Here is a 22,592-nt window from a genome sequence, read left to right on the forward strand (position 1 = left end):
TCTTTGTTTGCAGTTAGCCTGTGAAAGGTTTAGTTTTTCTCTGTCTCATGAATGAAAAGAGTGCAATTAGCGTTACTTTTCAACCCAGATGAAAGAGCTAACTACTTCCTCTGAGGATGGATTCTCCATCGTGCCTACCCAGACAAGGTCCTGGGAATACCTATATTCTGATAGAGTACCATTCCCTTTTGGAAGGCAGTGAATATGGCATTCCATAAGGCCATGTTGGGAAGTGAACTGCTTCCTCTGAGGCCAACAGAGGTCATATGTGCTGCAGGCCCTTATATTATTGTGTGAATGGTCATGGTAATAAAGGGATGAACGATGGAAAAATTGTACCAAAGTAGGGAATGTGTTCCCTGCCCCCACAGGCTTACAGTTTGCAGGCATAAGCCCAGCATGAGTTCTGTAACCATCTGTTTAGGGATCCAGAGACCTGTGGCAGCTCTCAGGCTTCCTGTGCTGTCCAACTGTATGACTATATCTTCACTTGAAAAACAGGTGTGTGCTTACACTGAGGCAAGCCAGGCACAGGTAGTTTTTTACCTTAATGTAGCTTGTCAATGTCAACCCCATGTCCCCAGTGTGGGGGATAGTTTATCTCAGTGGAGCTAGTCAAGGTATCCCCCATGCTGAGGACATGGGGGTGACATTGACAAGCTACATTAAGGTAAAAACTATCTGTGCCTTGTCTCCACTGGGATTTTACATAGAGCTCTCTCTCTCGATGTGAAAACCTGCTGCTTTTGTAATGAAGGCATAATCTTAACTCTGTTAATTTTGAATCTGATATAATTGTTTCTTCCTGACAGCAGCTTTATTTAATGCCCTGAAATGACTTTCCCGTATGAAAAGGATTGTGGTTCTTGAAGTTGCTTCCTCTCTTTTGGGGGACCTTAAAAACACGGATGTCTTTCAGAGAGAAATTATGACTTCTCTGCTTCTGTCACAGTGCCAGCTTCTCTCCCCACCCACCCCCCCCCCAATCCTCCCACTCTGCTCATGCCTGAGAGCCACAGTGCCTGGCTGCAGTGTGCCCTTTGACCCAGCCTGCATTGTTCGAATTCTCCTTATCAGTGCCTCTGAACAGGTTTCCAGAGCACTCCAAATCATTTCAGTTACAGGAATAACAACTGACATTTGTAGGCCCTGTGTGAGCTTGTCATAGAGTACATGAAGTCACCCTATGGTTTTCATTTTGTTCTCTCCTTGACCCTTATGACTTCAGAGTGGGGAGAGTGTTTAGAATGCTGTCTGCCTTAAAAAAGAAAATGCACCTCTGGCCCTCACTACTTTCTTCTGCTCCATCCATTGAGCTGAAGTGCACATGGTACTTCATGCCTGAAGTGCAAGATGAAGGAAGAAATCCCTTCTCTGAATAGGTTAGTCTATGCAAATAAGAACAGGACAGAACAATTAACGGCTAACCGTCTTTATAGCTGGAGTGCCATTGCTGCATGCAGAGGGCTCCCTCATCCAGCTCTTTAGCTGAGAGTTGAGCTCCCTCATTACTGGTGAAACTGATTGGGATGAGCTCTGATCTCATTCCTGTTTTGCCACAGTGCCAAATGCTCATTCATCTGGTGCATCTCCTTCATCAGCTGCCCGCTCTGCACTGGCTGCGTGGCGTCAGTAGAGAAACAGATCAATTTCTGCTCCCACTGCCCCTCTTTGCTGCTTTTGAGGAGATGATCTCTTTAGTGTATACTGTGGGGAAATAGAGCAGGGGGGCTTCTTTTTAATAGCCAGAGCTGTGAATCTAAAGGCCCCAAAATAAACCTTCCAACAGAGATCTGTTATGCTAACTACCCTTACACAAAGCAGTACAGGCCAGGGCCTGAACTAGACTAGACTGCACAATTCCTTGCCAGACTCGGTCAAGGGTCATAACCAGAGGAGGGGGGGAAAGAATAAAAAACCCCAGCAGAAGCACTAATGAACTATGTTCATGGCTGATGAAATATAATAACCACTTGTGTGAAGCAATAGGTAACTTTAGCTAAATGCAATTTCTTGACTCATGCAGCTTCTCCTTTGGGTGATCTGTGACGCACTCCGTGATTCCAGCTATCTGCAAAAATAGCCAATCATAGATCCTCTTTAGGCGTCCCATGGAAACCCTCCCCCAAATCTTTAACCAAAAGACCCCGGAAAATAACATGTGTCTTGAGAAATGTACCCAAACTAGTGCCAAGTACCACCCCTGGGGAAAACCACCAAGCGCCCCTCTACCCAAATAAACATCCAATTCTCGGAAAAATGAGGAAGGTACCTATGGGGGGGAAACTGACCCCGACCCTAATTTCTTAACTCGCGGTTTGGGGAGGGACTGACCCCAACCCTAATTTCTTAACTCATGACTTATTGTTTGTACTTTGCTTGCGGTTTAATGAAATAAAAACCCGCCTGCGAGCGGCCCTCGGGGTGTCAGTCTTCGGACTGCACCCCAGTGCACTGGTATGTATGTCAATAAACTGGCCTCAGGCTTGAGTCTTTGAACTAAAATCATTGCGTGGGTGTCTTTGACCACAACAATGCTTTCTTGTGATCACCAGGAAGGGGTGTTGGTAAATGGAACGGGCATTCCATCTTTTATTCCTCAACATGGAGCATCGATTCCATAATGTGCTGAACTCCAACCATATACAACAGTCTCTGCTCTAAGCAGCTTAGACCTTCATACAGATCACTACCTGTTTTAGCAACAAGCACACTGTAAGGGCATGCAACAGCACATGCTTCATATAGTGTGGACTGTGGCATTAGGGAACTAGCGTTCACTTCACAGTTCTGATGTGTGCTAGTTCTTGGAGCTCCTTGCCACTGGCAGTGTAGCCTTATGTGGTAGGAATGTTTGTTGCTTTGTTTAGCAGGACTTGCCCAGATGAAAAGAAAATGGGACAGCAACCAGAGGAAATGAGGAGGGAAATTGTTCAAAAGCAATCAAACGTTTTAAGCAGTCTTCTGTTTTTCCTGGTGGTGTTGCGGGATTTCAAGGTTTTCTCCAAACCACCAGGATGCAGAGAGGGAATCAAAGTGGTCAGTGCATTGGGACAGGTTCAAATCCTTTTCCTTTAGGATGAAAATTCCTGTGTAAATATTGTATAATATATGTTGGGAGACTTCAACCTAAACACCCCAGCGCTTTTGTGTCAATAGTCTCAATCACTGTGATAGCTTACAGATTCTATATTTTTCCATAGGGTCTTTCCACTTGTGCCCCTCACATCAGATCACCCTTTACTCTTAGCTGCTCTCCCCTCGTATCTCTTCCCTTACGGAAAGGGTGCTGAGTGCACACAGGTAACTGATTGGATTTTAACAAAGGAAAATGTTAGAAGCTGGAAGAAGCTTCCTACCTGATGGCAACAATTGTAAGGACCAGCAAATGGGTATGCCTGGGAATGGGGTGGCTTAGGCATGCCAAAGAATACTTTACTTTCCTGGTTAGGGACAACACTTAGCAGTTAGTCTTTAATCAGTATTTGTAATTTAATTTTTCAAAAGAAATACTTCAGTGCTCAAATCAGTGCCAGCACCACTTCAGTATCAAACAAGCATGCTCGTTCCATGGGGAAAGGCCATTTTGATAAGGAGAAGGGTTCTGGGTTACGATCTCCTGGATAAGTGTTAATGAGAATTTCAAAAATACATTTGTTTTAAGTGTTCAGCAAAATACACCTACGCTGTTTATCCCTGTGGAAACTAGCAATCTTGTGCCTTTTTGTTAGAGTCCTTTCAGTTCATCCTGTGCACAGGCAGAGGCTAATTTTCATGAGAAACTGCATTCACCTACCTGCATGTCCTCAGCTAATGAAATTGTAGATGCAAAGAAACAGGACTCCTCAAACTCCTTTATTGACTGCCAGAATTATTCATGTTCCTGGGAGGTGGTTACATTACCAGAAACCCTCAGCGTGCATTTTCAAGCAGCTGACCCTGTAGAGCTGCTGATTCCCTTCCCCAGCGTTCATTTAGTGCCGCAAAAGTAACTTCGGAAATCTCTCCTTGTATGCAGCATCTTATCTTTATTTCTGGAACAGTCTTTGCTTTTATTTCCTTAGAAACGTATACAAAAAACCAGACGGCCCCTCCATAAGACTTTATCAATGTGGTTCTAGTAGGAAGGAACGAAAAATAACTTGTTGCTTTAACCTTCTCAGATTTAGATTCTGACAGACAAGGTCCCTGGGCATGAATCCCTCCTGAGAATAATATAAGAATTTTTCCCACTATTCCCTTTACAGGCCTTCTTGTCAGAAAGAGAATGGTGTAAGGAATGTTTCACTACTCCTTTCTTCCCCGTTTTCTCCAAGTTAGCATGTAAAGATAGCCGTGAACAGGAAAAGGAGGGTGACTATTGGGTTTTTTTGGAGCTTTGTGTAATACGTGCTCATTTAAAACATGACCTCAAGTTACATGAAAACATGGAAAATATTGCTGACAGGCATTTTATACCAAAATTGGGGAAAACTATTTGTGTTCATGTTAGTAAATAATAGGACCAAGCTATTCAAAAATAGGTACCTAAAGTTAGGTTCCTAAGTCCTTATTTAGACACCTAAACACATGGCCTTATTTTTAACAGTGGTGAGCACCCCGTAGCTGCTATGGATTTCCCTGGGAACTTCTACGTGCTCAGCACTTCTGAAAATCAGCCACTTGGGAGCCCACCTTTGGGCACCTGTTTTTGGAAATCATGGCCAAGGCCTCTACACTACACTGCTACATGATGCAGCTTTCTAAGAGGCCCCTCTTGGAACACTTTGCGTTTTGTTGGTCTCAAAGTTAGTTACCTTAATCCTTCTTGATTTAGAAGAATACATGTAAAAAAGTCTTAATGCAACCCTTACATGTTTAGATGTGCCATCTGTCTCTTAATTCAGTGGGCTGCTATTTGTTATATCTATAATGGATTGCCCTGGGAAGAAGGCAGATCAGACCAGTGTCCCACCATGATGTTAGGATCAGTATACTCAAGGAAGGTGTCTTTCAGGTGAAAAATGAAGCTCAGACCTTGACCAATGTGGCATTTTTAACTGGATTAGAAGCATTATCCCTGGATTCTTGGCCAGATTCTCACCCTGATAAACTGACTAAATTCCCCAGGCAATTTTATTTGCATACTGTGTTCGTTTCCTCTTCTAAACTGTTACATGGTGTTATTTCTAGCTACCTTTATCCCACCCCAGAGGTGTCTGTGCTTCAGTGGGGGAATGAAGCGATACCAATATGTCTCATGCCTATAGTACAGATGTTTGGCTGAGAATTAATTTGCCAACATTTGTAAAGCATATGGAGATCGTCCGGTGAAAGGGATTAAAGAATTGCAGCATGTTGTATGCAACATAGCGAGGCCCTTCTAAAATTCTATGGCCTTATGTTTACTGTGGGCTGCAGAGACACCTATTGGTAGGAGGAGAATAGCTCATTTTAAATAATCATACTGCTAAATGTGCTTTACTATTGTCTGATTTTGCTCCATGAAGTTAAAGCCCTTATCATGCCTCTGTATTAGTGACACTCCCTAATGTTGGTTGAATATGTACATTTTCTCTATTCTCATGAGTGTATTAATGTTTTTTTGAGTGGGGTGCCCTTTGGAATGAAATTTCTTATGCCAAAGACTATTGTTGTCCCAGTGTATTATAGAAAAGTCAGATTATGATCATGATGAAATTGGCAAAATTAACAAATGCTCATGGGTCACATGCAAAGAAAAATACCCTTTTTCAATAAAAGTAGTTAAGATGAATTATACTAGTATGCCTTTAACCAGTGTAAAAAATTAAATGCTAATAAGTGGTAGTGTTTTCAAATTAAAAATATATTTACAGATCAGTATTATACCTTTAAAGAAATATAAAGTACTGTTCTGTACTTTCGGTCACTAGAAGGGGTCTGTTTAAATTGTTTGAATTTTTTCATCCTTAGTTATTTTAGTTACTTTAAAGGCATTTCAGTTTTTAACTTGTCCATCATCAAACTTAGATCTGATGCATCCGCACTAGCCTAAATCAGGCCTGTTTGCAGCCCAAAAGTGAATTTTCGCATATGGAAAAATTCAAAGGGCTTTATCTTCAGCAGTTTACCAGAACAGGGAGAAAAGTGCATTTCATGTTTTAAGAGAACTTAAAGCATTTAGCAATTAATTTTTTTGCTAAAAGATGCGTTGCCACGCACAACATTGTTTAGGAGGCGGGGCAGTTGGTTTTAACGGTAAGATTTACAGATGTGAACCACATGTAAAAATTGTATCCAGGCTTGGATCCTGAAAGTCCCGCACTCCAGCGTGTAGTATTAGTTTTTGGAGCTTTGTGCTAGGGTCTGTCTCCAGGTACATCTGACTTGTACATGCTGTGATTCCCACTTGCTTGCATCCCGCCCCCCAACACTTATTTTCATCCATTTTAATGAAAGTGCCGAGCGCCAGATCCAAAAGCACGTGAGCATCTGTATATTTGGAGTCCTCCAGGTTCAAATAAACAGCGATTTGTTTCAGTGACAAGAAGTTGAAAGAAGCATAGTGTCTTCTTCTTTAGCATCATGCTATAGGTAACTAGTGAACAAGCTTCTTTGAATATGCAGTCAAAGAGGATGTTCTTAAGGAAATACAATGTGATGGTTGAGACGCTCACACGGTACAAAGCCATGAAATTTAATTTCATTGGTTCCCACTGCAGCTATAACTCGGCTACATTGCACGTAAACGATTCCCTGTAACTTCTCTGATTTTATTGACATGGACTGAAAGAGCCAAGAGATTTCGCTCATTGCTGTAAAATGCCCTCAAGTCAACAATCCCTGTACAGAGGGCTTTAAACGTGCTGCATCGTGCCAGGGATTGTACAGCTCTTGCAGCCTATGCAATCATGTTTATGCAGGAAAATCCCAGAGCCATTGCTCTCCCCTGCTCAGTTTTTGGTTTAAGTATATGGACGTGTGCTGTGGAAAGGCGCTTCACTTAGTGTAAAAATGTAAACCGCAATATTTTGTTGCCTGGTATTTTGTGTGTAATATTTCTCTTCCTCCCAAAAGGAAATGTTCCTTTTGACATGGGGAATAAAACAGAGCCGCTAACTAGCAATGCTGTTGAATGGGATGCCTGCGGAGCAGAGAACAGATTGACTGCACTCATCGGCTAAGCCATACACACCCAACCCCCTTCCCACCAATTATTTTTATATGAGCACTTCGTAGTATAATAAAACAATTTCCATTTTTTCCATGTGCATCCTTAAGGGAAGATGAGCAGCAGGAGCTGTTCAGCCTCCCCCCGCCCCCCCCCCCAGATCAGAAAGCTCTTTAATTAGCCCCAGCATTGCTTTGTGTTGTGTTTTCACTATTACTCAAACCACTTGAATTCTGTAGAGTACAATATCGGGCAGAAAAAACACGGCAATTAAGCAGAGCATTGCAGTAAAGGGTGGTTTTCTGGTTGGCTTTCTGCTTCTACACATGAGTTAAGAGAGCTTAAAACGGTACTGATCTCAGGGAATTTAATTCATGCTTTTGCTATTAGCTGTCAAGTTGCTTGTGTTTATATGGAATACTTGGTGACAGCTTACCAAGGCTTATTCAGTGCTCTGTTGGAATGATATTCCTGACCAGGGGCAAAGAGACAAGCGAGTTATGTTACGGTGCTCCTCCCAGACTAGTGCTGAAAAAGCCTTTTCCCCACATCACACATTCTGTGTGTGCTGCATGTTACAGAACTACCTCACACCTGCCTTAGATGACAGATTGGGGGGGGGGGAAATCCGGGGTCCTGTTTACACTAGCGCGCTCTTGCTGTCATTGCCCCAAGTGATATTGCAACAGTGGGAACATTCCTGACAAATGTTAGTGTAACAAAGCTCATGAATCCAATTTTACACGGCTCGAGGGAGTCAGTCAGAACCTCTGGTAACAACTGTCAGTAGTTTTCTGTTCCCACGGGACAGTAAAATTGTGACTCTCTTGAGATCTTCCGGGACAGAAGCAAGTGCTGCCAGTCTCACTGGAAAGCTTGGGAGTCTCCCCTTTCCAGTGGGATAGAACCCATGTTCCTAGTTCTGCACGTAGGGTGGCAAGATATCAGACCATAAATCCTTCACTGGAGAAGGTCTGAATATTCCTGGGCCTTGGGCCAAGGTAACTTTTTCGCGGGGGTGGGATGGGAATGCCACACTTGAATGAGAGAGAGAGAGAGAGAGAGAGAGGAAACCTTTCTCTGAATAAGCAGCTGTTTTTTAATGTTGAGAGGTGTGCTGCATATTTATTTAGTAAGATCTTGAGTGCCTCAGTTTGCTTTGTAGCAAATGACCATGTAGGAGCTTGGGAAAGGTTTTATCTTTCGCTCTTGTACTATACAGATACTTGGGATTTCATATACTGCTAGTTGTGTGCCAGACACATTAGACAGGGTCCCTGCCCTGAAAAGCTTATGGTTGAAATGGATTTTGACTATATTGTGAAGTCACAATTCAGGACTTGTTTAATTCTTTCTATATTAAACTAAATTCCCATGTGAGACGCTCCAAAGGGCACATCTCTCTCCTTTTATCTACAGTGGGACGCCTGGGAGCAGGAGGAGCAAATTCATGGGTTCCCCCCTCCCCAAACCCAGATTACAAGGGGCATTGAAAGAGGGTGGCCCTACAAAGGAGAAACTGAACAATGCTTTCTTGACTCTTCCTTTAGGGTCTTTGTGTTGAGAAGGCCCAGTCTAGGCTAGTAGTAAATTCATGTCTTTTGGGACCACTCAGAATCTCAATGTTTGCCTTGTTTTTAATGTCTCAGGACAGAAACAGGAAGGGTGATTATCAGGCACTGGTACAAGGGAGCTGAATATTTTGTATTACAGTATTTCCCAGACCTTGTGGTTTAAGACTGAGTTGGAACTGTAGTTTATCAGTACCCTCAAGGAACATCATGGAGATTTCCTCTTGACTTTCCTTCTCCTAGCACTTGCCCCATATTATTTCCTAATTCTGATGTGTATATGTTGTGATCACCAGGAAACCTTGTTCCCTGCCAGCCACTTTGCTTTCTGACCTCTGAACTGCTGCTATCCAAGGCTCGGACACTTCATGTTGTCAGTTGTTAGAGCTCCACTCAGCAAACTGCTTGGGAAAGGCTTTTGAAGAGCAAAATGTGGGTTGGCTCACAAAGGCAAGGAGTTTTCTTTTCCTTAATCCTTTGGTAGGACTTATGGATATCAAACTGCTGAAGTCCTCATGATATAGTGAATTATGTTGAATGCAGCACACCTGTCCTTGGGACCAAGTTATGCCCCATATGGCAAAGATGAATGAAGTTCCATGTGCTAGGGTCTAAGATCTGGCTTATTAAGTATTGTCACTGCGAACCCAGCAGTCAGTATAATAAACATGGACTTGAACCTCAGACCAGCTGTTATAGATCATTCAGAATTAGTGCAATGGATTTCTTTGTTTAACAAGTAGTATTGGAGAACAGGAGTTCTGAATTCTTTGTTTTCCAGGGAATGTGCATTATTTAAGCAGTAACTTGACAGTTAATGCTTTCTTTGGGGAGTTACTTGGGGCGGTGTTTTAAGAGATTGAAGGCAGTAATTTCAGCCATGCAAGTACAACAATCTCCATCAATGCGCACAGCTTGTTAAATCTCATATCTGTTATAAAGTCGATTGACAGCCACTCAATTCGCAGGTTTTCCTGGGAGGAGTTGCTATAGGATCTGGATGTTAGTTATGAGATGAATTGCACAGAATCAGTCCTAAGAAATGAGCTTTTCAGACTTGTTGCACAGTTGTAGCAAACTTACTGTAAAAACACAGGAGAATTTTGATTAATTACATTCCATTGCAGTTGCTCATATATTGCCATTGGCTGATTTCACAGAGGGCCAAAAAGCTTGGGAAACATCTGCACCGATTAACAATGGCACAGAATATTGCTTCATGTATCTGATTATCCAGATTTCACCATCAGTCCTCATTGGTTTATATCCTTTCTTTGGGGTAGAGGGCAAGGAAGTTTAGTTAAATTTGTTCCAGTAACTTTGTGTCTGATAAGATTAAGTGCGTGCAGGAATATCGTGAAATCCATGTGGATACCCGTGCCTGTTCAGAGTTTCTCCCATGGAAATCTGGCTTCAAGACAGGAAGTTGGCCTTATTTTCTGTAATTTCACTGCTTTGCTTATACGGTCTTTATTTTATGCTCCAGGGTTTACCAGTACTGCTCTGCTTTTACCAAAATGGCAGTGTCCGCATGGATTGAAAAGTCACCACTCCTCTGGTCCTTCAATCTCTGACACTCCCAGTATCCCTGAATTTTAGGGGGTTATTTTGCTGTCTTTCTAAGGCCCAGCAGCATGTCAGTGGCTTCTCTGCCCTTACAATTAGCTTAATAAAAGTTAGAGGTAAAATAAAGCCCATTTCTCTGCCAAGGCAGGTGTCACATATTGATTTGAACTGGGACCATATAGAACATGGTTGCAACCAAAGTCCTGTAGTGGCACCACAGCTTGTATAAAGGGGGTCAAATGAGGTGTCTAAGACAAGGTTATGGTTTGCTGGTTATGATTATGCTGTCTGTATGTGTATCAATTTTGTAGTTGAAGTTATGAATATTGGCTCTGTACTGTCTGTATTTCAAACTTTTATGCTATGCTTCAGGGAAACATCCCAGACAAGTTGGTGTTAGCTCTGCCTAGCCTGATTGATGGCCCATTAAGGACCATCAGCTAAACAATTGACCTATTGAGGGAAAGGCAGATACGCCTTGTGACTCAGCAAAGTATGCAGGGACGTGCCCAGGTGACTGCAGACTCCATCTTGCTGTGATTTTCCACAGTAAGAACAAAGAGGTGTTCTTACACTTGGAAAAGACTAAAAAAGGCTGATGCCTGATATCTATCTTGTCTTCAATCCTGCTTCTTACCTCTGGAAGGACTTTGCTACTAACTGAAGCTCTAAACAAAGGACTGATGACCCAGCTGGGGATGTATTCCAGAGACTTAATTTGAACCTGCAGTTTATTCTATCACTGCTGCAAGCCTGAACCAAGAACTTTGCCATTACTGTATGTAATTGATTCCATTTAACCAATTCTAACTCTCATCTCTATCTTTTTCCTTTTATGAATAAACCTTTAGATTTTAGATTCTAAAGGATTGGCAACAGCGTGATTTGTGGGTAAGATCTGATTTGTATATTGACCTGGGTCTAGGGCTTGGTCCTGTGGGATCAGGAGAACCTTTTTTCTTTTACTGAGGTATTGGTTTTCATAACCATTTGTCCCCATAACGAGTGGCCCTGGTGGTGATACTGGGAAACTGGAGTGTCTAAGGGAATTGCTTGTGTGACTTGTGGTTAGCCAGTGGGGTGAGACCAAAGTCGTCTTAGTCTGGCTGGTTTGGTGTGCCTTAGGGGTGAAAAAAACCCAGCCTTGGGCTGTAACTGCCCTGTTTTAGCAATTTGTCCTAAATTGGCACTTTCAGTTGGGTCTCGCCAGAACCAGCCTCGTTACAGCAGGATTGTTGCTTTTCTAGTGTCTTGTCCAGTTTTGTTTTCAATGTTCCTTTTTAAAGGCTGCTGGCAGCAAGAACTTTCCTTTCCAGAGAAGGTGAGAGTGGGTGTCTACGTCGCATCTGGGAGCGAGCCTGCCAGTGTGGGTCCGCTGATGTGTGGTAATACACCAGCACACTCAATAGAACTGGATAGACAGTGCTTTGATGTTGCAGCTTGGGCTCGGAAGGCCACCCCCCGCCCAGTTTCAGAGCCCGCACTCCAGGCCAAAAGCCACATCTACGGTTACTTTTAGAGCATCAGTGCGAGTCTGTGACCCAGACTGAGAGGCTCACTCCCACACATGGTGTAGACATATTGGGACATGCCCGGATGTTTCTAAAGCCGTTAATGAACTGGAGGGATTTGGGAAAGTGGGAACCTGTGAGGTCCGGCTGTTTTTCCAGAAAATTGTCAGCCTCTGCTGTGAGTTGCTGTTCTCAAACAGGTGGCATGACCAATAGCGCTGGAGAGGGGAGTTGCTAGAGCTCCAGTTGCCGTGCATGCTCCAACCATTAAACAAAGCTCTTTCCAAATATGAAATCGCAGTGTAGACTTGGAACCTCCCTAGATAGAAAGTCCACAAAGTCTCCCCTTAGAACTTTCTTATTTTCTCTTATTTCATTTGTCATCATGAAGGCCCCACTTCATGGTGATTATTCTGCGGCCTGAGGAGCTTCTCTGCTGGCCCTTCTGGAGTCATACAGGTAAAAGGACAGAGCTAGTTTTGAACTTTGCACATCACATGCTACCATGGTGTAGCTCTGTGAGACTACTAGACTGTCCATACCCCAGATGGACTGCGGTACGTGTATTTTAAACATTTAAAATACTTGCAGGTTAAGCTTCTGTCTTAAATAGATAGTTTCTGATGGGACTATGTCTTCACTAGAATCACTATAGCTGCACTGCTGTAGCACTTCAGCATAGATGCTCACTGCAGTGACGGAAGCAGTGCTCCCCTTGCTGTAGTTAATCCACCTCCTCAAGAGGCGGTAGCGAGGTCGGCAGAAGAATTCTTCCATCCACCTAGCGCTGTCTACACTGGGCGTTAGGTCGGCTTAACTATGTCGCCATGGGGTGAGGATTTGTCACATCCCTGAGCAATGTAGCTGGGTCAACATCTAACTTTTCAGTGTAGACCTGGCCTGAGGGAGGCTACGGGTGTTGGGGGTGGGTGGGGGATACTTTTCAAAGCATCCCTGGAGGCTGGAGAGTGCCTCTTTGAAAGATTCATGTCTGCTTTGTGAGTTGGCAGATTCATCAGTTGAAAATTAAGTAACCAGAAGCCCGGCAGAAGCATCTCGCCTAGCAAAATGGGCACGGCCGTGAAGGTGCAGTGCCTTGTGTCCTTGAAATGTTTAGTCATTGCGAGGCCCTCTGCATGCTGAAATCTTTACCTTCAAGGAACAGGATCCAAGAATTGTGCTTCCCATAAAGACTCTTTACTTCTTCTTCTTCATCATCATCATCAGTGGTGAGCAGGGTTGAAGCGGGAAGTATCCAGAGGTCAGCAGAGTCAGCTGATGCATGTAGCTAGTGTGATAGACCCAGACCAGTTGGGAACAGCAGAGTAGCAGAAGGGAGATATACTGGCCACTGGATAAGTAGTTTTCTGTTCCCTGAGTGACCAGAGCAGGGGCTGCTCCAGGCTAATAGACTACTGACTCTAATTAAGACCCCTCTGATGCTATAAAAGGGCTCACTCCAGTCAAGCCAGGGGAGAGGAAGTGTGTGTGTGAGGAGCTGGGAGCAAGAGGTGCAAGGAGCTGAGAGGGAGAGGGTGTGCTGCTGGAGGACTGAGGTGCACAAGCGTTATCAGACACCAGGAGGAAGGTCCTGTGGTGAGAATAAGGAAGGTGTTTGGAGGAGGCCATGGGGAAGTAGCCCAGGGAGTTGTAGCTGTCATGCGGCTGTTACAGGAGGCACTATAGACAGCTGCAGTCCACAGGGCCCCGGGCTGGAACCCGGAGTAGAGGGTGGGCCTGGGTTCCCCCCCAGACCTCCCAACTCCTGATCAAACACAGGAGGAATTGACCTGAACTATAGCTTCTACCAGAGGGGAAGGTCTCTGGACTGTTTCCTGACCCACAGGGTGAATCTGTGAAGCGAACAAATCCACCAATAAGCGCAGGACCCACCAAGGTAGAGGAGGAACTTTGTCACACTAGTAATTTATTCTAAAACAGAGCCCACTAGATCTGAGTCTGTGGTTGACAACTTACCTTGTAGTGCAGCGTTTCTCAAACTGGGGTCCACGGACCCATGGGGGTCCATGAGAGTACTCCAGGGGGTCTGCAGGCCCCGCAGATCAACTCTTCCAAGGTGTGCAGGAGGCACTGGGAGGGAAGGGGAACAGGAGATGCTGGGAGGGAGGGAGAGGTGTGGGGATGGGGCACACTCGGGGGAGGTGGAGCAGGGCCTTGGGGGAGGGAGTGCAGTGGGGACGGGGCCTGGGGCTGAGTGGAGGGCTTGGGGGTCCACAAAAAATTTGAAATCAAAATGGGGGTCCTCAGGTTGCTGAAGTTTGAGAACCGTTGAATGTCACTCTGCTTCTAACAGACAATTAGTCATAAAGAGAAATAAGCCCACCTGTGTTGAAGAACTTGCTTTTTGCCTTTAAAATGCTGTTAAGCAAATTTTATAAAGCTGTTTGAAGGAGTCATTTTGCAGCTCCAAGTAGTTGAGCCTGTCCCGGTGACGTTTTTGATGGCATACTTCATCTGTGCATTATGCACACTTTAGACTTGGGAAGTCGGGAAGGCTGCCTGTCAGTTCTTCTTTGGAGTGCACAGTCGGAACTCTTGTTTCACATTCTTCTCCAAGAAGCTCTTGACCTTTTCAAATGCCTGAATATGCAAAGTGACGTGGGGAGTCAGTAGACCGCCAGCCAAGGAGATTGTGTTCAGTTCATGGTGGGTTTAGCATGTTGAGATGAAGTCATTTTCAGATTGGCTTCTGTCACAGTGGTTTCTCAGTTGCAGAAGTCCCCAGTTCAGAAAAGCGTCTGCTGCTGCCACCACAAGGTGCAATGTGGTTATTCCATTGTTCAGAACAGAAACAACCTTCTGTCACTCCCTTGCTTGATCACAACTTGATCAGTGTGTATTCTTGTGTACTTGTTTTTCACAGCTATTCTCTGTTTCCATCTTCACATGAAACTATGTAGAAATGTCTCACATTTATATGGTTTCTTAAAGCTTTAACTCTTCCGAAGGTACTTTTGTGGCTTACCAAATTGTGATTTCTCCTTTCTGTCTGAAGAAAACCCCACTCCCGTAATGCACCTGATCACCATCTGTTAGTAGACCAAACATCTCAATCAGGGCCAAATTCTGCCCCCGTGGACAGGTGAACATCTCCTGTTGACATGGTTGGGGGTTGTGTGTGTATCTGAGTCAGGAATTTGACCTTCAGGTCCGAGCAGGAACAAGATTTGTCACTTTACCCAAGTGACTGTACTGTATAGTCGTGTAGTCTGTTATATTTTTGTAGTGATTTCTTCCCGGGTTCCAGCTCTTAGCACGCTTTTTTTGTTTAAAACTAATTTCTGACCCATTTTAAGAACTGATCAGAATGCATCTTTAGCTTTGGAGTTGGTACCAGCATATTAATTGCAGGCTTACAAACTGATCAGCCTTTATTTAATAGAGTAATGTTCTGTTTTTATCTTATTCTCCAATAGAAAAGAAAGATGCATTTGCCCTTCAAGTGGGAGATGAACTTTTGCTAAATATCTATTCTTATCACTAAGCTATGGGGTTAAGCATACCCCATATTTTAAATCTTTCTGTGATGGGAATCCATCAATTCTGCATTCACCTGGCACCAGTGGTGTGAGAAGACAATCTCCTTGGCTAGTTCCTTAAGACCGGTGGGTTCTCGGAGCTCTTCATGCAAAACAGTTGCGTTGGGAAAATTTAATTTCATGCGGCCAAGTAATTAGCTATGAAAAGCGGATATTGTTAAGAATTTGATCAGTGACATAGAGCAATCAAATCTGAACCACTTCATTTTTAGTCATTAGGGAAGCTAAATATTTTTGGAGCGACTGGTAAATATATTTTAGTGTGTGAATTACCAGTTGGTCTGTGTTTTTGTTCCCCCCCTTTGCCCACTAGTCACCCATCTGACAGCAACAGCAAAACGTGCTCACACCGTGGGGCTCAGGGGACAGTCTGTCATCTTGGTTTGTGTTGGGGGATGCTTTCCTGTAGGTTTCTAACTTCCCGTCACCTGGGATTCATGCTTGGACTAATGACTTTGCACAGCTGTAGCACCTTCTATCCAAAGCTCTCAAAGTCTTTTACAGACATTGAGAGAAGTTTCACAAGTCCCCTGTAAGGCAGGAATGTTTAAATAGCTGTTTTGACGTCTCAAAAATAGAGTCTTGGTTCTGTCTCTCATTACCTACTGAAATACGCCTCTGTATAAACTGCTCTATTAGGACTTGAAACTAATTAGCTTGGGTCCGTTAGCTCAGCATTTTAGATGGTAATAGAACATTTTCGGCCAAATGCATGGCCTTGCCTAGAACGGCACATCAGTTCCTGCAGTCAGGCTTGCTTAAGTGTACATTTCTAATTTCTTTTTCTAATTGTGGGCACAGTTGGGTTTTTATCCTTGCTTTGTGTGGTGTGTCTCTTTACAGATGATGTCATTATGACCTTGCTACAGGGTACTGTGGTGAGAAGGTGCTAGAAAGCTTCTCTGCAAAGTACAGGGAATCACTTCAGATCTGGTGATGGACGTGGGAGTATTTTGTGGGAGAAGCATCACTGTGTTGTTCTGTCTGGGAGAATTTTAATATTTGACTGGGAAGTAATCCAGAATGTCTTAATCCTCAGATTGTTTATTCAGCAAGGTCACGGTGCAGCACCTCGGCCTGTTAGCACAGGGGAGGTTTGTACTTTCTCAGTGAATTGTGGCAGGTTCCCTGATAGTTCAAAGGGATGTGATCCTTTTCTAACTGGTCTTGAGAGAGGACTTTCACTGCCCTGGAGCAAACTATCTCTGGCCAGTTCAAAAATAGTCATGTTAAGAACCAATTCTGAGTAGTATGACTAATTACAAAGACAAGGTGTTTTAAAAAAAATAAAAAGTCAAGATTATAAACAGTTCAGTAATGTACTGGCGACACGGGAGTGTGAGGTGAGATCAGTGCTCTTTATCTGGTTTAGCAAAATAGAAAATAAAAGCCATCTGATCTTGGGTAATATATTGCAACAGATTTCAAGCCCAGGGCTACAGCCACCTTTCCTTCTGTTGATGTGCACCAGCACTACAGCCCAGAATGCCTCATCTGAGCTACGTAACCAAGACTAGGACCAGTAAGCCCGTAGAACTTTAAATGGAACAAATCGAGGATAACTTACTTATTAGAGAAGGTGCTTCGTATTGTAAGAATTCTCTCTTGCCATCTGTAACCTACCACCGCTCCAGACTCTGAGATGTGACTGTTATTCCCTGCTGGGAATATGTAGGGTTAATTTTGCATCTTCCCAGTTCTGTAAAATGAGATTCAGAATATGCTGTGGCTTGAAAGTACCCAGTAGATCTTCCTGGGGGAAAAGTTACTAGTTATTTGGAGGTAATTATTGCTTTTATTCAGCACTAAAGCAATAATTTAAAGTGATCTGTTAGAAAGCTAGTATTTTCCTGTCACTGACTGACAGATGTTTTGCCATACGTGAGATGTGCTTTCAGGCTTGTACTAATTATGATGACACACATTGGCAGTAGCTTTCTTCCCATGCTCCCTTCGCTAATTTTGTCATCTTTTCCTCTCTGCCTTTTAGAGGGGAGTTTCCATCTTGTCACAGTTCAAAGTAAGATCTGTGCACAGCTTGGCTGCTGGTTTGAAATGCCGTTTGCTAACTTTTTCCGTTCTCTGCTCCCCTCCAGGTTCTTATCCGTCACCTAAGGCTGGGGCTACTTTAGTGGTGTATAAGGACTTGCTTGTGCTGTTTGGTGGGTGGACGCGGCCAAGCCCCTACCCTCTGCACCAGCCGGAGAGGTTCTTTGATGAAATACATACCTACTCGCCTTCCAAAAATTGGTAAGAGAACATCCTGAGAGTCCGGATTGGAAACATGCCTTTTACCTTGAAAGTGTATCCATACACTCTGTCTGTACATTCAGAACTGCTCTTTAAACCTTGGCTGAATCCCTCTGTGACCGACTTTGCTTATGGAGACATAGGTGGAAGGAGAAATGAACATTCTCTGATCCTGGGTGACATGTCCTGAAGCTGTTGTGACCCAGGGTAAAATATCTAGCGAAGCAATGTCCAGAGACCTGAAGAGCCGAGAGTCCTACTGTCTGAGCTCCCCCGATGGCCACAGCTTATTTTCTTAGAGTAGTAACTAAAATGGAACTAATCCATTTTTTTTCTTAACTCCTTCCTGCTGGGGCTATATAGGTGCACAGTTTGAGAGTGGAAGTAGATATTTGGAACACATAGTTCATTTGGTCATTCATTTTGATTCTTTATTATGTTTTAAAAAAATAAAATAAAGCCAAATAGAGAGAATATTTAACACCTAGGGATTTTACTTAAAGTAAAAAATTGAAGGGGAATAAGATGAGGTAGAAATGGGACACGTGGAACGGAAGAGGAGGAACAGACGACGTCTCACATCCCAGGTGATATTTCGGATTTAGCTGGTGGAGATGGGGGTGTCATCTGTGTCCCTTATTCTGGGCCCGTCGGGTCAGGACATATCTCAGGATTAGGATGGAGGAGGTCTGGGGTCACAGGAGATGATGGGGGCTCCAGCCATGGTGGCGAAGCTTGCTCCAATAGTCAATCCAGGCAGGCAGACCTCCTATTTCTAAATTGCCGTCTGCTCTGTCAGCCTTTAAGATTATCTAGGAACATCAGAAAAGTACATTCAAGATGGTAGCAAAACTCCTTCTAGCCACCCCCTTCCCAGAATAAGTGCTCACTTACATCCGTTCTGAATGGAAATATGTTATATGTGAGCTAATGCCATAATAAAGTAGTGATGAATCTTACCTCTGTTTCATATGGGCATTTAATCACCAAAAGGCCCAGTGCTCTATTGCGGTTGTGGGCAGTGTCTTTAGTGTGCTGTAGTTAAACAGTTAATGATAATAGATGAGGACAGATGTTACTGAAAATACCAGTACTACCAATTTAAGATCCTCTTTCCGCGTCATGTTAAACAGTTTACAGCAGGCGAACATTTTCAAATATTAAATGTAGTCATATTTGGGCTTTGTAGAAGTTGTTCCATGAGGTTTTCTTCTCTGTAATAAAATGTCTTTTAAGAGCCTGCTGTTTCTTGTGATATTATTTAGACTTGAGCTAATTCTTCTGAGTTGCTGATCTCTCTGCTCTTCAGGTTGCATAAAGGGTCTTTCCTTTGTGTTTGCCTGTAAAGTGCTATGCCCACCTAAGGAGCTAGAAACCTGTTTCCTCCCCAAAGGGATTTATTTGGTACAGATCTAGAGCCAGCAAAGTAAATGTATTTTCTTTTCCACATCGCTAGCGTGTTCTCTGACAACTGACTGGCCCAGCTCCACTACACTCCAGTAGGAGCTGACGTGTCTTGGTTGTTCTTTAGTTTGAAAACAGGACTATTATTATTAACTTCAGACCTGTTTTGGTTCCAAACTAAACTTTGTCTGCCCTCCATTCAAATCGCGGAGCTGGTTTGAAACCAGGGCATTTAGTCAAAATCTCCATTTCAGATTTATCCTTTTTCTGTCTCTTCGTTGTTAGCGTCATCACCTTGTTTTATTTCATGTTCATTTACATTTTATAAATCCGTTTTCCACCCTTTTGGTGGCCTCTGTGGGATTTGGTATGTAACAGATGCTACAGTGCCCCCCTTTTCAATAACCAGCGTCTAGATCTCGGGAGCTAGAGATTGCAGCACTAGAAAGTCATGAGCCAGTGCACTTTCTCAGGAGGCCCTTTTCCATTTAAGGGTGTAAGACTGTTTCTAAAAAAAAAAATTGCCCATCTGCCTTTTTCATCTCTGGGGGGGAAATCTGAGGGGAGTTTGTAACCTCATAATTCACAAATTTTAATGTATCCTCCCTGTTTCCTTAGGTGGAACTGCATAGTGACAACGCACGGCCCCCCTCCCATGGCAGGCCATTCCTCTTGTGTAATAGACGACAAAATGATTGTCTTCGGAGGTTCCCTAGGATCGCGGCAAATGTAAGTGTGTAACTTTTTCTCCTCAGAGATGTTACTGGGAATCCTGTGAACATGAAAGTGAGGAACAAACTTTGGGTAGGGTCAGGTACGGCGTGGACAGAATTGATGCAAGCTTTCAACCCAGAGCTGTGACGCTGCACCATGGTCCTAACCTCCCTCTCTGCTGTGCCAGTCCTGGCTCTGCTCTTTCATTTGGCTGAGTCATACCACGTTGTGAAGTTGATAAGCACCACTGAGCCCACATGGACCTCCAGTGAAGTCAGTGAGGCTGTGCGCTGTGGTCCACCCGCATGGAGCCCTAGACTTCCACCTGGGAGGATTCGAGTTCAGAATGGCTCTTAAAATGAAAGTGAATTTAGCGGTCTCAGCTAAGGGCTGTTTATCCACTTGGCAGTGTGCTGAATCAGCAAGCTCCGTTCAAGAAACCCTGGACTGGAATAACGGAGGGGAAGTCAGGTTCCTGGTGCACGGCTCTGGGTGGGAAAGCTGGTATTGATGAAAATACTAAATTCTGGTGCGTCTATGAAGCCTTGGGCCTGCTGCTCCCCACCTCCCTGTTGCTGCCCCATCTTGGAACAAAGCTTAATCAGTACTTAATGCACGCTCCTGATTGGCCGCTGGCCCATTACTGGTTCCCTTCTCTGTGGTTACCCGTGTGAAGCACCAATGCACACATCCCCTGCTTGTGGGAGGAGCATGTAATCCTGAATCAGTAGTTTAACTCCCCTAACGTGCCCCGTGGTTTCAGCACTACTGTCTGTAATGAGAACAGTGCTGCAGTCTTCCTAACTGATGCTTATTTGCAATCCCCAGGGAACTGTCTCTCTGTACCTCTGGTTCCATGTTTGTCATCTTGTCCTTGCAGGAGTAATGACGTCTGGGTTCTGGATCTCGAGCAGTGGGCTTGGTCCAAGCCAAACATCTCTGGGCCTACCCCTCACCCACGTGGCGGCCAATCTCAGGTGACTGTCTCCTGCAGTTATTCGGCAAACATTGCAGTACCTTGCGGTGAGCTCTACAAGGAGCTCTAGCCACCAGCACGAAGTGTCAAGGATAAGTTAGAGAAGCAAAATCCCATCGCTCACTTTGTGGTCAGCTTCCCACCCTCACCCGAGGGGCTTCTAAAAAGTAATTCCCCCTTTCTAAGCCATCTTTGCAGTCTCGGCATGCCAGGCCTTTGCCCCCTTTCCACCTATTTCTCCACTTTGAGAGGATGCATTTTTAAAACCACTTGATGTTGAGCCAGTTTGTAAATATCTCCCTGTGTTTTGTGCATGCGCCAAGACTTGTGATTAACACTTCTAAAAACCAAACCTTCCCATTTTAACATTTTGAGCAAAATACTGCAGTGTGTCTCAAAATAAAGATCCATTTGTGTTTGCCCTGTGGGGGATCCCATGGATTACCAGACTCACCAGATTTCAACTGACATGGACAGTTCCCAGTAAGATCATTAGTTCTCTGGAGCCCATCTTGACCCCCTGCATAGAGCCCTACAGCATGCATGCCAGAGCGCCGCCCCAGAGTCCCCATCTCCTGTCCTGTCTGACTTTGGTACCAGCAGGGTAGTGAGCCTGTTCTCCTCACCGTAGCACTTGGATAGCACGGTAATGGGGGCCATATAAATACAGACTGTGGGCGTTTGAGTGCCAAATGAACAGAGTTCAGTTCCCCTACTAGTTCCCTCCACTTGGCAAGCTGCATTTTGACTCCACCTCCTGGATTCATTGTCCACGTATATTAGGTGGAGTCGCAAAGGGGGCAGAGTTTCCGGCAGGCTGGTGAGAGGGCTGGAGCGACCTCTCCTCTCTGTAAGGAGGTTCTACGAGTAGGCCGGGGCAGGAAGGATGTGATGGGAGTTAGATGGGGATGTTGCTTTGCTTAGGGTCCTGAAAACCACACCGCTTCATGACAAAGCAGTGATGGTCTTGCTTAAAATAGTGTTGTATTCTCCCAAATCTGTAATACTTTTCTTTGCCCGTTTAGATCATAATAGATGATGAAACCATTTTAATCCTTGGTGGTTGTGGCGGCCCAAATGCAGTAAGTATATAAAGTGTGCAGATACGAACCCAGAATGTGCCTCTTCCTGGTATGATACAAGCTTCTGTATACGGCCACAGGAGCCCCCCCGTGGTTGTAGTTGCACATTATCACAATAGCAGCTCCATAGGTCGGCTTCTTGGTGTGCCGCAGAGCAATCTTGACTGGTGGGCTTGGCAACTGAATTGTAGACTTCACGTAGTTGTCACCCGTGCTATAGTTGCCAATAAATAACTCATAATAAAATGCATTCCAGGTCTCTAGCACCTAGGCAAGGATCTCAGAGCAGTTTACAAACATCCCCTCTGCGATAGGCCAGAATTATCCTTGATTGCATGAGAAACTTAAGGCACAGAGAGGTGACTTGCCCTTAAAATCCCATAGTGGTAGTCAGGGAGAGAGCCCGGAATACCCATCCTGTGCTCTCACTTCCAGGCCAGGATTCCTTGCCATCTGTAGGAAGATGGTTTCTGGGGGAGATCTCTCTGCATTAAGCCTAAGTTTCTGGTTTTGTCCCACTTTTCTTTGCAGCTGTTTAAGGATGCCTGGCTACTGCACATGCGCACCAACCCCTGGACCTGGCAGCCATTGAGAGTGGAAAACGAAGATCATGGAGCCCCTGAACTATGGTGTCATCCCGCGTGCAGGGTAAGGGGGTCGGAAATGGGGCCGGGTGGTATTCCAAAGAGGAATTTGAGTCCAATCTCCTGGATTGTTAACATGATATGGTCTCTGCTAGGGTGTTCTCCTGTGGAATATCCCGTGACTGCCGGTTCATTGCATGTTTGGTTTCCAGCATACGTTTTTCCCCAACGCACTAACGCAG

General features: G+C 44.3%; 1 protein-coding gene across 2 annotated transcripts in view; it reads left to right on the forward strand.

The window, feature by feature from the left end:
• FBXO42 (F-box protein 42) overlaps nucleotides 1–22,592 on the forward strand; it is a 92,697-nt gene that overhangs the window by 68,785 nt on the left and 1,320 nt on the right. For both annotated transcript variants that reach the window (XM_034753184.1, XM_034753183.1), the window contains 5 exons: nucleotides 17,437–17,590; nucleotides 19,613–19,723; nucleotides 20,589–20,685; nucleotides 21,710–21,766; nucleotides 22,298–22,414. In XM_034753184.1, coding sequence (XP_034609075.1) covers nucleotides 17,437–17,590; nucleotides 19,613–19,723; nucleotides 20,589–20,685; nucleotides 21,710–21,766; nucleotides 22,298–22,414 — 536 coding nt within the window. The remainder of the gene's footprint in view (nucleotides 1–17,436; nucleotides 17,591–19,612; nucleotides 19,724–20,588; nucleotides 20,686–21,709; nucleotides 21,767–22,297; nucleotides 22,415–22,592) is intronic.

The sequence above is a fragment of the Trachemys scripta genome, chromosome 19, assembly GCF_013100865.1.
Source record: "Trachemys scripta elegans isolate TJP31775 chromosome 19, CAS_Tse_1.0, whole genome shotgun sequence".
In the NCBI taxonomy this organism is placed as follows: domain Eukaryota; kingdom Metazoa; phylum Chordata; order Testudines; family Emydidae; genus Trachemys; species Trachemys scripta.